Consider the following 17,062-nt stretch of genomic DNA (forward strand, 5'->3'; position numbering starts at 1 on the left):
ATTAGGAGACTATCAAACTTGAGAAAACATCAAGGGTTGTATTTAATGTCTTCTAAATCATTATGGATGCTCTCTGGGTGGACTACTTTCATAGAATAGTATGCACAGATTCTGGAACCAGGGAAGGCACTGGCCAGAGTACCCTAATAAACTTAGTGAAGGGGTTGAGTCACTACCAATAATTCATGAATGTACAATGTAATGCACACCCCTTCTCTGTGTATGGCCTTAAAACTTATGACATATGGGAAACCCTAGGTACCCATTGTTTTCTCAATATTCGTTCCTTGGGGACTACATATTTTTTTTTATACAGCCATGTGAATATTACTATGCATATAGAACAGTTACCAAATTTTTTGTTCCATAGCTCCCTTTGAAAGTTTTTAACATCACATTCCCCTAAACTCAAGCTATCCCATAGGGACCCTGTACTAAATTCACAGCTTCTACCAACTCCATAGACAACTCCATCGATCTCAAGGGGCAATATTGCCCACTTTGGGGAATGCAGATACCGTATACTGAGGTGACTTGGGTACATACTCAGATTTCTCATTTTAGATGACTTATAGCCACTTTAAATGAAATTGAAAGGTGATTCTAAGTCTAGACACCAGAGCCAGCCTCCATGATTAAAAATGGTGCCAGAATATCTCAAAATTATCTCACTTTTTTTTCTGCTTACTTTCATCAAAATCTATGTTTTAAGGTATCATAAAAACATTGCAAAACTTTGTTTAAAGTGCCTAGTGGTTAAATCTTAGTCTTGATAGAAGTTAGCTTTGGTAAGTATACTTATTGTTTTAATGGTGGATGTAATTAAATCTCAGTTTGTTAAATACTGGTTGTTTTATTAGTGAAACATTTAATATTTGTAAGGTGACTCACACTCTCTCTCTCTCTTGAGGACAATATTTTATATTTGCTGCAGGCGCAGTTACACAGATACCTCAAACATATGAGAAAATGTTCAGGCTAAAAGCCCTATAGAAATTACAAGGAAGAGATTAACACAAAACAGACATCTTAGACTAGGCAGTATTCATTGTAGACATAAAAAAATAAATTCCCTGTAATATAATAAATAATTCCCTGTATTTATATTACTGTAATGAAAACAAAATTTATGTATTTATCCTTTTTTTGTCTCTAATTATTTCCAGTTGGGTCAGATGAAAACATACGCTTTGAAAAGCAAAATATCATTGCAATAGAGTAGTCACTCCTTCAGGTGGGTGCTTGGGCACACTACTCTATTGCTCTGTGTACACAAGTCATTCCACCTGAAAGGGTGACTTGGGCATGACCTTGCATTAATTTTTCTCCATTATAATAAGTTACAAAACAATTACTTACATAAACAAATAACTAAAAACGCAGTCTCTCTAGAGGTGCAACAAATGTTAATTTATAAGGGAGATAATACAAAAATATTCATAAAATCTTTACGCAAGTCACCCCAGTTTACGGTGCAAAATAATAGTTGACACTCGTTATAACAATCGTTTCATTGTAATGGAATGGTTGCTATGATGCAAGGTCATTATAAGATGCGTCGACTGTACTTTTGTTCATGGTTTTTATTTGACATTTTCAGATAATCCCTGGTATATGTGAATGACCTGCATTGTTCATATTTTAAATTTTTATATACAGTTAAACTTCCATAGACGACCACCTCTATTTCGCAGCTAACTTCCTATCACGGCCAGTTTGTGTTGGAACGGACAACAGGCTTCATAGGCATCATACAAAAATCACTCCTATTCTATGGCCACCTCTGTATGCAGTCAGTGGCAAACCTGTCCACGGCCACTCTGTTTATAAGAGTTGAAAAAAAATGTTTTTGTGTTTTTCTCCCTTCCTAATGCATTCAGAGCTGATAGTTCTCTTTGTGCAACCTTATCTTCAACCATCAGCATAAATACCCTTTTTGGGTCAATCATATTTTCTGTTTATGAGTAACACTATTAGGTTGGAAATATTTGTAAATAGGACAAAAGCTAATGCTATATGGTTGACTTTTGCTGATAAGACAGTTTGAAAATTTGCTCCAGGGGTGACAGGGTAAACAAGACAAATAACCTATGATCTCTACAGAATAGATAAAGGATGTGGAAGTTCTGGCTTTGTGGATTCTTACTTCACTTTTTTTTAGCACGCAGAGATTCAATATGACAATAATGAAGTAGTAACTTAAATGTGAGGAAAAAAACATGTACAGAACTTACTATAAAGAAAACAAATCCCTGTTATATAGCCTAAGTAATTGATCAGATAATCTGGTATTTCAAGTTCTGTATAAAATATAGTGAAACCTTGATATACATAACAATACCGGACCAAGAAATATACCTTTTTTGAGGTATTAACATTATATCGAGAGGCAACATTATCATCACTTATCAAATTTAAAATAAGTGAAAAATAAAAATAATGTTGCAGCGATTTCAAAGTCATCCATCCCAAAAAAATATTGTAGGCCTATAGAGGGGTTTATCATAGTAAAGCATATCACTGTATCGAGAGCAGTTTAGAATTACAGACTATAGATGATTCCAAGCAAGATTTGAAAAAAATACCATTGTAGAGGGATTTATCGTCATGTCAAGTACCATTGTAGTGAGGTTTCACTGTGCATATATATATATATATATGTTTTTATCTTTTGGGCATTGTAAATAAATTGAACATAAGATTATTTGGTGACATTGAAAACTGTTATTTAGACACATCTCCCTGAAACGTGTTTCCTCTCATAAAATCTCTATTCCGCAGTCACATCTGCAGATGGGAACTTTTTTTACGGAATGACAAGTGGCCATCTTACAGGAGTTTCACTGTATTTATTTTATATATGTCCCAAGCCCTCATATTTCATTTGTAACTAAAACATGTTTTTCCCCTTCTCTCACCTTCCCAAAGCAGAATGTGCTGCACTGCTCTGCAAAAAGCCCTCAGTTGATAGAAAATGTTCTATATGAAAGTTATTTAAAGAAAAAAATAGTGATTTCTATACAGAAAAGTTCTTTTCTCTAAACTCTTACTGAAATTATTCTGTAGCACCACCGAGTTACAACAATTGTTCTGTAGCAGGCAAAACATGTCACAGTTGTCAGCATATTTTGCTCCTAACCTCCATTACAGGATCAACTCTTACAAAAAGATCAGTTTTTTTTCCTTGAGTTAGTGAGTGTGCTTTGAAGTAAACAATAAAACCTCCCACAAGAGGCATGTTTTTTAATCATTAAAAATTAATGATGCAAAATAATACATCAAAATAATAAATATAATATATAATTGTATTGGTAATTGGTAATAATTGTGTTGGTATTTCAAAAGTTGGCACGTCTGCATTTTCTTAGTTTAGTTTATCTTTCAGAAACTTTTTGAGCTATTTTAAGTAAAATTATACAAATAAAGTACATTGGAAAGTTTTAAGGAAGAAATGAATTAGGTTGGAGTGCCAGTGATTTTTTTCACAATGATTTAGCCCACAGTGTTGTTTAAGAGGTAGTCGTTGGCCTAGGTACCGCTACTTTGATCAGAACTGGTCCCATTGTTCGTTGTCTGAAATTCTAGTTGAATTTTCTGATGAATTCGAATTTTTTGTTTTCAAGTTGGCAGATTAGAGAAATTGACAAGAAAATAATTTCTTATAAATATGGTTACTAGCTAAAATACCATGTATAAGTAGTAGTTTGGTTCATTGGTTAGCACATCAGGCTGGAGATTGGGGTTTTATCAGCTGTCATGGGTTAGAATCCAGACATGAAAAAGTTTGGCCGCTGTGGTGGTCGAGTGGTTATAGTGACAGACTCGCGATGCGAGGATCCGGGTTCGAACCCCACAGTGGTGGTTGGCTGAAGTTGGTTTTCTGTGGTTTCCAACTTCAAGGCACAAATGCGAGCCGATCTCCCCGTTAAAGTCTCGCCACAGAGAGCAACAGTCCTACAACGATAAATCATTCAATCATAACACTTCACTCATAGTTAGAAAAACTGGTGGCAGATGGCAGCACTACACATAACAAGCATTACAGAGAAACAAAAAACTTCACGTCAGGTTTCACTATACGTACGCGCACAAATGCGAGCCGATCTCCCCGTTAAAGTCTCGCCACAGAGAGCAACAGTCCTACAACGATAAATCATTCAATCATAACACTTCACTCATAGTTAGAAAAACTGGTGGCAGATGGCAGCACTACACATAACAAGCATTACAGAGAAACAAAAAACTTCACGTCAGGTTTCACTATACGTACGCGCACATTCCCACATGTACCGATTTGTTGGGGGTTCCAGGGGGGTGTGGGCGGGGTGCATGTGGGGTGTAGCAGTAGTAGGTAGGGCCTCCAAAAAATGGCTCGGGGATCCATGATGTTCTTAAGTCAGCCACCTCGTTGGGCAATTTGCCTGTTGTGGCGTTGTATTTGTATATTTGTAAATCGATGCATGTATAACGTAGAACATAAATATATACATAAAATTTGTATAAAAATATTAACATAATACACAAATCATCAAAAAGAATGATGCAACATAAAGTACAAAACTAACAGCCAGTAAAATAAATGTTCACATAGAAAACATCACAACTATTAAAAGATTTGGGAGCAACAGCTGTTGTCAAAATTCATTTTGCTGCAGATGCCAATTTTTATGAAAATTTTAAAGTACAATCATCACAACAAATTGAAGTAACTTTGTAAACTGAATTTCTAAAAAATAAAAATGGAGCTCACTTGAGTTTTTTGGCAGGCTAACCTCAACTTTAGCAGGCAGCTTTGGTGATGTTTTAAGTGTAATACGAAGTTGGTAAAAACTAGAAACAAAATTTGAAAACACATGTAAAGGATTTTAAAAAACAACCAGCAATTGAAAAAAATAGGCACAAAAAAGTATTAAAAAAACCATAATAAATCTCATAAATTTAAATTTTAAAACATGTAAGATCATTACGTCATAAACTGACCATATAATTTGAATGAATTTACAATGAACTAACAGAAATACCTTGATTTGAAGTATGGTTGATCAACAAAAATATAAAACGATTAGAAATTAAACAAAGTTTTTTTTTTAATTACACATGTTAAGGCAAAAAAACTAACTAATGCAGTGCTTTTCAAATTTTTTTGGCCATGCAACAAATTTCTTTAGGAAATATACACCACTTAACACTCATGGTAAAAATAAACAATGAATACATTTTTATGGAAGCTTAACCTCCTCAGTACTCGAGCATTTTGAATTTTACGCTTTTTACATTAATTCTACAACAAAATAATTTCTGCTGACAGATGAGTATATATAAGTTATTACCAAGTGTTTGCAACGTCTAGAACTAATTTTCTCAGGTTTCTTTGTGAACATTTCATTTAGCTAGGCAGACTTTCTAAACGTGCTGTTTAGTGCCTCCCACAGAAGAGGACAGAAGAGGTTAAAGTAAACTGTTTGCTCTCTAAAATACTAAAATAATTTTATTAAATTTCATTTTCAATAATGAAATTACCAAAACTGTTTGGAACAACCACCGAACATCTATAGTTAATGGAACACAAATGCTCATCGAAACAGCTCAAGAAATAGAGCAAACAAAAATTGTTTTTGATTTATTGAAATAAATCATCATTCCAATCTTTCTCAACTCTCATTGATGGAGACACATTTTCTCTACGAAGACATAGTAATTTAAATATAAGGAGTAGATGACTCTGTAAATTTCCTATTTACTTATTTTGGCTTCCAGAGAAATTGTGACATTGAAAAAATTTCTATCTACAAGTCACTATATATAGATGGGTCATTCTTATAGAATTGAACAAAACATAAAAAATACCATAATAAATGTCATTACATAAAAAAACAAATGTCAACCAAAAAAAACCCCCCCAAAAAAATTCTGAGACTTTTTACATACTGATAAGTAAAATATAGCCAGCAGCTAAGTTTCTTGAAAATTAATGGTAAAAAAAAAATTGAATTTAACCATGTTAAGAGATTGATAAATCCAACATGGTATTTTGCCTATTTCCACACTAATTTGATATTTATGCTATGCTTGACACTCGCAATATAATTTATTTCAGTAACTTATTTTTAATTTGGATTATCACTAGAGATACATAAATTTTATGAATAAAAAATATTTCTTAAAAAAAAAAGTTTTGAAATCGGTAATTTCACATTTATTGACAAAAAACCTTCAAATGAAATTTTTTTTGTAATTGTTTGCTAAAAATAATAGATTTTTAAAAAATTACAACTGTTTTTTAATTATGGTATGTTTTTAATTTAAATTAATAGCTGCCCTTGAAAAATTCATGCATTAACAATTTTTTTTTTTGCATTTTAAATCTACTACTACATTTTCATGTCATTTAATTGTACATGCAACACGTAAACAATGCAAACTCCTTTGTGAATTTTGTAACAAATTGGTATATTCAGGAACATAATGTGCATATATGCGTGGCCGTAACATACTGATGTTGCCGAAGTTATGCAGATTTTGGGTTATACTGGTGGCATTTGAAGTCAGCCAGAGCAAAAGTCTGTTGGTTTACTACTAGAAGTAGCTATCTGTTAACATGATCATTTCCCCATCATCCTGTGTCACATCTTTAAAAAAATATTTTTTGGAAAAGGATGCCAGTAATAAATTTGGTTACACAAAGATGATGTAGGTGTTGTTACGGCTTCAGATGACCAAAATATCTATATGCTGGAAAGCTATTCGCTACAATGGATGTCATTTGTTTTGTAATTGTTTGAACATTACTCACAAAACAAACGACAGTCAATAACTGCTGCTGTCTTGACCATAATATTAAGCTTTTCTTCAATTCACTATTCTTGTGTCAAAATTTTTGTCTGTTTAAAAATGCCCTCGAATTTAGTGCTCAAAAGATTTTAAGACTACTAACTTCACAAAACTGGCATGAACGGATAGCTCATATTTTATAGGCTGGAAATTCATTATAAAAAATGAAGGAAGATTACCTGAACCAGGCACATATTTCGCAAAATAATTACATGCAACAAGATGATCTAGTTTATGCAAAGAGAAAAATTGGCTTTTAAGTGAATAAATTGGAAATAAGGTGCAAGTACTGAGTGAAATCATGTCCAATCTTTGCTTTTAAAACAGCAAATTAGCGCTTTCTTGCAAAAGTAGCAAAAAAAATCAAGTTTTTGCATTTATTTGTCAAAATTTACAAATTTTACATTTATCACATCCATTTCAACAATTTTACATTTATCACATCCATTTCAACAATTTTACATTTATCACATCCATTTCAACAATTTTACATTTATCACATCCATTTCAACAATTTTACATTTATCACATCCATTTCAACAATTTTACATTTATCACATCCATTTCAACAATTTTACATTTATCACATCCATTTCAACAATTTTACATTTATCTCATCTATTTCATAAATATGAAATTTACGCATTCCTAATTATCACTGATACTCTGAATTTTTTTTTTGTCAGTTGTAGTTTTATTTCTTTTTTGTTTTTTCTTGCTTTTTTCCCCCAATTTTATGGAGGCAACAGATTTATAATTTATTTATCTTTTGCTTAGGCAAGAAAGACACTCTCAAAGTAGTCTTTGGATGAAACATTACTGCAGTTCTTTTTTAACTTTCATCTCCCCTAATCTTTTTAAAATAGAATAGCTTACCTCCAGGATCGTGAATTCTACCACAAACAACACTTTAAAAAGAAATATGATAAACAAATTGTGTGGGATAAATTAAGAAGCTATCCATACTTAGATGAGAACCATAATTTTTATGGGCAGTATATTTATATTTTATCATAATTATTGGTTTTTTTATTTCTCTTATTGGGTTGCTGTATTTTTGATCTAGTTTAGATATTCATTCCACATCCATATTTTTCATGGGCATCTTTTTTTAGTCACCTCGTTGGGCATTTTCTGTTATGGCCTTTGCATTTGTATAACTTATGATCAAATCTTCCTTCTGATTACTTAATACCAGGAGAAAGATATTTTTAATTGCTTTGAAACACTGATTAAAAACTAAGCACATAAAAAACATGTGGTTTTCACAAATAATAGAGACCTCTACAGACCAGGGATCTTCAACATCTTAGACATTGCTGTCTGTATTACACATACCAGAGAAGCCTGTGGGCCACAAAGCATCTCAAGTATTTAGAACTGTGAGGGGATTTCCAGATCCATAATTAATGCTGTTCATTTCATGGATGTCAAAACCTGTACTTAAGGCTACCTGAGCATAACTCCCTACTACATGAAAATTTTTTGACAGTAATACCCTTACTAGTATGAAATCCACCTCACAACCATTCTTGAATTTTGTATATGGGTCATTCCCAAAAAAGTTGTACATTCTACATTTTTGAAACGAGAAATTCAAAGTTGAATTTTCAGAATAAAATTGATCTCAAATTATAGCCAATGACTTGAAGTTTAATATTTCATAAATATTCACTTTTATTTTATAATAATATTCAATTTTTTCGGTTTTATGACTGAAAGTCATGGATTTTGTTAACTCTGTTACAAAAACAAATATCACCGTAAAATATAGTTTAAATATTGTTAAAATAATGAAATCAGCTTATTTCTTACACATATGCTGAAAAAAAGGCAAATTAAATTTTTTTTTACTTTTGACGGTTTTTCATGATTTTTTTTCAAAATAGCACATAGAAAAGTTTATTTTTTTAAATATATTTAGCTACTTAAAATCAGAACTTTTTATTTCTGACAGACAGTGGATTGGTAATTTATAATTCAACATCTTAGTTTGAAGAATTTTTTTTTGCCGGTGAACTGCAAAAATGCTTCCTGTAACAGAGTGCACAGAAATGTTTAACTGATATAAAAATAATAATATTCTAAATAGGCTATGCAAATACACTCTTTTCTCAAAAAATTATATACAAAATGCGATAGGTGACCCAGAGACTCCTCTATAACCTTTGAAAAACGTTCAACCCATGAGGAAATTTAAAAAACACATGCCCCCACCCCGTAGTTTGAATTTTGGTCTTTAAAATTTGGTTAAAGTGGGCAATGGACTAGCTCAACTGTATATTATATCATCAGGATGATTTTTCTTTTACTTCAAAATTTATTGTTGAAATTAAATAATAATTTGATGTAGGTATAAATCTTGTGTTTATGCCTCTCACATTAGTGATCCAGAGTGGACTGGGGGATAGTCTGGAAATAAAAATAATTATAGGAAAATAATGGTTCTGTCCCATAAAATACAGAATGCATTGTTATATAATGACCTTTACTCATACTAAAATGCCCCTTATGACACATCTCTCTGGATGTGTGCCTGGAAGCACTAATTAACTTTTTTATTTAACTGAAAAAAATAACATGGAGAATGTGGTAAAAAGGTTTAAAAATTGAATGGATAACTTATTAAGTTTAACTGAAATCTTCAAAACCTCTGAACTACAATAACTTTACTTTTAAATCATAGTTTCCATTCTTGCTTGGGTTTTTGGAAGATGTAACAGAGTGGGCAAATTAGCCTAAATTATCGTTTTTTGAAATTATAAATTTAAATGATTGATGAAAACGTTTATTATAATTTTGAAGCATATCTCCATGTACTATCACTTGATGTTGATATAGATGAAAAAAAATTCTTAATTATTTATGATAATGACGTAACATAGTGGAAATTTCATGGTGAAAAATCTGGTACTAAAGAGATTACATGAATCTTAAGTAATTTTTTCAACGTCAAATCCAAAAAAGTTGATCAAGCATTAAAAGTGAACTTTTTGATGAGCTCAAAAGTGTTATCAGATTTAATCGGTATAAAAATATATTTCCCAAATGACCATAACAGACATTTTAAAGAAAACATTTCAGTAAACAAACAAAAAAATAGTTTTTCATAAGAAATTTTTTTTTTTTTTTTCAAAATGTTATTGCCTGTTTTATTCATCTATAGCACATATATAAAATGCGATTTCAATTTTTTCCCCTTTGTTTAACACTTTTTTCAAACTGGGAGACAGCCAGATTTTGAGGTTTTGCTACAAACAATGATTAAAAAAAATTAGATACCATATGACAAAGAATTAAATGAACTAGAAAAAAATTAAAACTACTACCAGTGCTCTGAAATTTTGTATAAAAATTAGTCTTGGAAATGGTTTGTACACATTTTTTAGGAATGACCATATGCTAGACATCTTACCCCCCACCCACTTTGAATCAACACCTCTGATGAGTTTTATCCTCTTTGCTCCAGAGGTACACATATGTATTTCACATTTTAAATGGTTTTTAATGATTCTTTTTTCAAGTTAAGACACGAGGTACACATTTGCATACCTAACTTAATTGGTCCCAGACATGCCAACTTTTGAAATCCAGAAATTCCGAGATTCTCCTGAGGGGGGTCTCCCCCCCCACCCCCGACACTCAGACTCGATCAAAAAAAAAAGTTCATAAATTTTTTTTTTAAATCAAGTAAGAAAAAGTTACATCCCCCCCCCCCCAAGGCAGGCTCTGCATTACCCCTGAGCAGAATATAATTCCATGTCAGTCTTTCCATGCAGAATAGAGAAATAACATCTATATACTGTTCATAAAACATAAGTGTTTCTTTTCGTGGATGCTATCGGTGATTGATAATCTTGGGTATATGAACTCTTAAAAGCTTTATATTTAGCTTTATATAGCTTGAAGTTTTATATTTTCTTTCTGAAGATGTTTAATCGGAAGAAACAATTAAAAAATATTCAAATTACAAAGCTGCCGACGAAAAAACAAGTTTACCTTACGGCTGTTAATGGAATACAATAACGATTATACAGTAATTTCGGCAACCAAGGTCATGCCCCTGATAAATGATTGCCGATAAACGCTATGGAAACGAAGTCGCGTCTTTGCCAGTTGCTTAAATGCGGTCACAGAGACTTTTTTAAGGCTGTGCTCGATGGAAATGACTACTGGCTGTCCTCTATGGGTGTTTTCCCTAACGACGCTGGTAATCATTGACGCCACGACAATGTGAAAGCTCGCATAAAATTTAATTTTCGGCCAAAATCGGGAGAGTTGGCAGGTCTATGGTCCTAATAAAGATAGACCCAAATCAGTAATTTTTTTTTCCTTTTTAAAGGGCATTTTGACATACAAAATAAACACAAATCAATAAAAAAATATATATTTTTTTAATAGTCAACTTTTGCTCAGGTGTCAAGAGATTATACTTTGCATAAAATGAACAAATTCAGCTTTGCGCGAAGAGGAGTTGGGATTATAATTTCATTCAACTACTTTGTGAGTAAGGAACATTTAATTAAAAATAATAATAGGCCTGTATTATATATTTTTACAATTTCAGTGAGACATTTGGCATTGATTTTCCTTGACTAGGTTGTCATTGTTGATCGACGCAATACGCAGAGTATTTTCAACATGTTGGTCCCTAATCTTTCTTTCTTTCAAAGCGAGCACAACTCAGGTCTATCACCATCTATGGGTGATTTACTACCTAGTGAGTTGTGCAGGCGGTGTAACTGTGTGTGTACCTAACAGCCTAAGTATGTATGTAGTGTTGTTTGATTTTTCAGCGCTGCCATCTGTATTTCAGTAGTGAAGTGAGTGATGTGTTCTGATTGAATTACATTTGTACCATTTGTAGGTCTGTTGCTCTCTATGGCGAGACTTTGTAAACGGGAGATAGACTCGCATTCACGCCTTGAAGTTGGGAGAACCACATAAAACCAACTTCAGCCAACCACCACTGTGGCAATGGTGGGGTTCAAACCCGGGACCTCGTGATGCGAGTCCATCAGTATGATCACTCAATCACCACAGCAGCTGGTCCCTAATCTGTGACTTCTTGTGTTCCACTTCACGTATTTCATGCACTACTCACATAAGTATGTTTCCTAACAAAGTACACACCTTCAAAGATTAGGGAATGCTTCTCAGAAATATAGTCTCTATAACATGTGATCATGGGCATACTGAATGATTTTTCCTTCAAGGAATAGCTGATTTGAAATTTGAGCTGTTCTATTTGTAGTAAGACTAGCATTTCAGCTGCTGAATTTCTTTCATCTATGCTGAAAAACATCGAAAATAAATCTAAAAAAACTGAAAAAAGACAGTTGTTCACAAGTCACAATCTTTCTGGACTTGGCGAGAAGCTGAAAATAAGTCTGGTTTTTTTTTATATTTTGAGTTGCACCTCCCAAAGTTTAAGCTTTGCCACAAAAGCTTCGACATGATCAAATATAGTGTGCACAAGTTGATCTCTGGATTGTAGCCATGTATTCAGTTCATTCAAATGGAATGAGATGTCATTCATGAAAGAAAAGTCAGTTATCTGCATCAAGTCAAAACTTTTTTTTAACAAATACACATTGATATGATAGACAGCATTGGCATGATCTGCTTCAAACTCTTGGGCCAAAAATTCCTAGAAACGACGATGATTCAGACGATGATTTTGGTTTGATAGGCCACTAAGCTATTGAAGGTAATGGGACCCGTTATATGATAAGGGTATTTTCATTGCTCCGCGGATGAGTGACAATTCACATAGTTTGACCTCATTTTATACGTCAAAACCCTAGGTGACAAATCCTGGGGTGGGGGCTCTCAAGCTAATTCCATTTGTGGCTCTAAGAAATAAAATTGTGGGGGGGACAAATGATGTCATCGAAAACTCTGCTTCCATTATGATGCAAGAAAAACTACTTCTGATGCAAGATAGCACAGAATTGAAGAATTTTGTCGTTCTTGTAACAGAATATAGGAGACGTTAGAAATTGTAGCAGTTTGGCGCAATTAGCACAGATTTTCTATCTCTGCCACATTCACACAAAGGTTTGACATGGTAATATCAAAAAATACTCGGCAAGTAAAAACAGCTGTCATTCAGAATTGGCAATAAATTTTAGGTCCCGGTCGTGTAATTAAAATCGTTACATTCTTAGCAACACATCACACATTAGCATGCTGGTGTTGGTTACTACCAGTAAGAAAAAAGTCACGCATGTAGAGGGGCAGAGTTTTTTTGGTGAAACTGAATTTCAAAGTTCATTAAAGAAAAATGAAAGCATTATTCAGTGAATCAGTAGAGCCCAACTTCGGGAGCCATGATTATTTTCATCTTGATGCACCTGAACCACATTTGATTATATCAGGAAAAAAAATGAAAGCATTTTTTAGTGAATCAATAAATAATAGCAAAGATGAAAGGATGGGAGAAAAATTTCGGATGGTTTTGAGAAGGAATCAAACACAACCTTTGGTATGTGTGTTCATGTTATAACCATTACTCCAACTGAGGATGTCTGTTTCAACCACAATTAAGTATATTCATTGTTAAACAGCACCAGCATACATTTCACTATGAGCGATGTAATGGTTCATCACTCGGTTTGACCAATCACGATGCGCTAAATTTCTATAATGTAGCTAGGAATGTAGGGTGTTTATAAGTGGCCCAGTCATTTAATTAGACCTCATGTGCAGAAAATGATGGTAGTGCGACAAAAACGATCAATAATCAAAAATAGCACAAAAATTATTTATCAGTTTAGCTGATCACATTTACTTACCCCCTTTGGAATAAATCAACATTAATGAACTTTTGAAGTTCAACAGAAAATTCCAATGTGCACTGAAGATCACCCATATTATACCAAGATTTAATGGTAAGAGCTAGTCAGCACAGTTATGTGCTTTTTCCAAGGCCACATAATCCTGAAAACAGATGAAAAAATTAACATAATGCTGAAAAATCTCAAAAAATTTAGAGACACACACACACAATTACATTAACCATTCAAAATTCAGATCAACCTAAGATGGTCCAATTTGAGAGTTTAGATATTTTATATGAAAGCAGTTTTCGATTAGAATTTACCCAAGGACCCCAGAACCATGTCATAGTCGCTCACTAGAAAAAAAAGGGATCAAAATATTATTTCGACTTTTCCAGGACAGTGATCTTTTTCCATTTCAGTAGTGATACTGATATAATTCCTAAAAAATTGATGTTGTCCTTGGACTCTAATTTAATTATCACACATAGAAAAATTTAAGCATTAATACTAATGTTTTAATTGTCACGGCAACCTAGTCCCTGGGATTTTAAAGTTCTGGTTAACATAAAATGATATCTTAAACGATAGTCATCCTCTTTCTCGTCATTTAGAGCAAGTTTGTAAAACATTATAAAACACAATAAATATTTAAAAACACAAACACAAAAAACCACTCATGACAATGAAGAAATATGTTTCAGAGTGGGGGAAAAATTTCCTCAGAAAAAAACCAAAATGATTCCAGAAATCTGAAGAAAGGCAAAAGGGGTGAAATTTCTAAAACGTAGGATGCTTCAAATGTCATAAAAAAATGACATCTGGTGTCCCTACACAGGAACCCATCTGCTGAGAAGGAAAAACAAGAATAGAGAATGGTGTGTGTATTGAATGATCTTGTCCTCGACAGGGTTGCAATATTATGTCTGGATGAAATGAAAACAATTTTGCTATTATAGCCAAACTTTATCTGCATAAAAAATATCAAGATATAGGTGCAACCTATAGAATAAACACTGATAAATGCATTTTATAGTTCCACTAACAATGCCTATTCAGAAGAGATGCCAACATGAATTTGGTGACACCCGATGATAATGCTCTCAATATAACAATAATTTCTCTGCATGGGCCCCATGTTGTAGAGGGCCCCAAATTTATAACATATATATTTTACTCAAATTTTTATAAATTTTATTTGGTAAAATTTTGGAAAATCAAAGAATTTTTCTTAAATCACATCATACTATTTCCAAAGTGGCCATTATTAACAAATCCCATTAACTACCAATTTTAATATTTCTAATTAGTAATACACTTTACACAGCACATGTATAACAACACCTATTGCAATATCAACTCCACTGACAAAAATATGTTTCAATGTGTCAGTCTGTTTGATTCCTCAATTTCACACTTTTAATTGTAAAATGATTTATGAAACTATGAGAAGAAAATTTGCATGTTTGATCAACATGAAATCCTCGAATCTTCATGAAGATTCTATATATTTGCAATGAAAAACTTTACGCATCTGATCTTGTGAACAATTTTTCAGACGAACTGCAACAATTTTCGTCCTTGGCTTGGGCTCTGATGACACAATACCACAAATCTTAAACAATGCTATGGGTTTAGAAGAGGCGTTTCCAAATGTTGAGACAACATTGCATCACCATCAATATCAAACTGTGTTCTAGCAAAAGATCATTAAAAAGGATAAAGTATGATCAGTTCACTCAAGTCTTTTACAAGAAAAACTGTCACCTTTATTGTGTATTTAAACTGAGATATCTCAAAAATTAGGTTTTCATGACATTAACAGTGATTTTGCTAATATGAAAGAATGGAAAAAGCATTTATTGCAGATAATTTCATGGAGAATTCTACATAGCTTTCTCAATTTAAATAGTGCATATCCTTTTTTGATGTGTTTACAAACAACATGTATTGTATTTGAAGACGTACCAAACCTCTTCGACCAGTCTAGGGGGGCCTCCAATACAGGGCCCCATCAAGTCAAAGTTGGATCCTGCCCTCGACGATATTTTTCTTGGTCTGCAGAGTATTGTTATATCGAGGTTTAATTGTATATCTATTGTCTTTCCAAAAATATCTTTATATGCTTACATATCAAGTGCACTTCCAGTAACAGATAAACTGAACGTGAAAGAGAGAAACACGAACTCCAATTCCAAAACTTGCATGCAAGATGGTGCAACATAAAGTCTATGACAAAAGGCTGTACTGTGCAGGAGATGAATTAGATATTCCCAGTTTCCTGCCAACATCGCTAAAGTCTGGATGTATGAGAAGCCCCCACATCCTCACAATTGATATTATAGAACTGCTCCCGTAAGAGCCCGACAGCTGACGATTTACTAACAAAATCGCCATACTTTCGTACGTAATTCAAATTACCGCGGTCACGGTTTCATAAGCTTCTTTCTCTGGGTGAAATTCGCAAAAGAGGGCGCTACAGTCCCGAAGAGAGTTTTTTTGAAGACATCATCACAACAATTACGGACTGACTGAGCGATCAACATTCTTTCAGAATGAGTGTGCCGGGATGAAAAATATTTCGGAACGTGACCGGGGAGTTTTTCCCCCTGCGGTTGGTTTTTTTTTTTTTTCGTTTTCCAACTTTTTTCTTTTTTGTGTTTCTTTCATTGACAAGTTAGTCAGGTTTACTTTTCGTTTCGGGAATTTTGCCTTTTCTTGGTATTTTGCTCTTTTATTTCCCCCTCTGCAGTGGGGAGGGTTAAATAGCTTAGGCCTAACTTTTGTCATGTCAAGTCCTGTTGACACTGACAATATGAAGATACTTGCATCAACTTCGTCAGATAAAAGTGAACAGACTCTTTCCCATGAGAAGATGGAGGTAAGTGGAACCGAGACAAAATCCGACGAACATAACGTGTTCGTTTCTAACATGTCCGACGGACAAAAAAGTCATTCAAGCGGCCGCACTAGGCTGCTCGGTGTTCCACAAGTGAAGTTGTTTTCTTCAAAGAATATCCCATCTTCGAAGCCTCGTGCTCTTCAGAAAGAACTCGACATTTTCATCAGGAAAAGCAAAGATATCTCTAAGGTGAAATTTATTCGCTCTGGGAAGTGCCTCATTCTCATAATATCAACAGTAAAGTCTACATTGGAGGCGTTAATGATAAATCAGCTGTTTGGAGCTCACGTGTATACAAAATTCCTATTGGAAAACTGTTCAACTAGATTCCTCGTTAGAAACATAGAATCAGATATCCCTGTTGGTGAACTGGCAGAAGAAATTCAAGGTAGTAACATGATCCTACTTGAGCTACGACGTTTCATCAAGCAGGGAGTTCCAACCTCCACAGTGTTAGTAACCAAGCTGGGAACACAATTGCCTGCGGACATAAAACTTTGGTTCCTTCGCCTGAAAATCTCTCTATTCGTTGATAGACCGCGGCAAT

At 33.6% G+C, this 17,062-nt stretch overlaps 1 protein-coding gene across 2 annotated transcripts in view; it reads right to left on the reverse strand.

Annotated features, from left to right (window-relative positions):
* The window catches only part of LOC149085620 (protein FAM135A), an 81,818-nt gene extending 65,792 nt beyond the window's left edge, over window positions 1-16,026 (reverse strand). The window contains exons 1-3 of one of the 2 annotated variants that reach the window (XM_089233761.1): window positions 15,744-16,026; window positions 13,629-13,773; window positions 4,751-4,830 (exon numbers count right to left, since the gene is read on the reverse strand). In XM_089233761.1, the coding sequence (XP_089089887.1) occupies window positions 4,751-4,830; window positions 13,629-13,705 (157 nt within the window). In that variant the 5' untranslated portion in view covers window positions 13,706-13,773; window positions 15,744-16,026. The remainder of the gene's footprint in view (window positions 1-4,750; window positions 4,831-13,628; window positions 13,774-15,743) is intronic. The other variant, XM_089233760.1, reaches the window with a different exon arrangement.
* Window positions 16,027-17,062: the final 1,036 nt, after the last annotated feature.

This window comes from Pholcus phalangioides, unplaced genomic scaffold (genome assembly GCF_987345545.1).
Source record: "Pholcus phalangioides strain wild (caught in Gottingen) unplaced genomic scaffold, Ppha-v1.0 ptg000007l_1, whole genome shotgun sequence".
NCBI lineage: Eukaryota > Metazoa > Arthropoda > Arachnida > Araneae > Pholcidae > Pholcus > Pholcus phalangioides.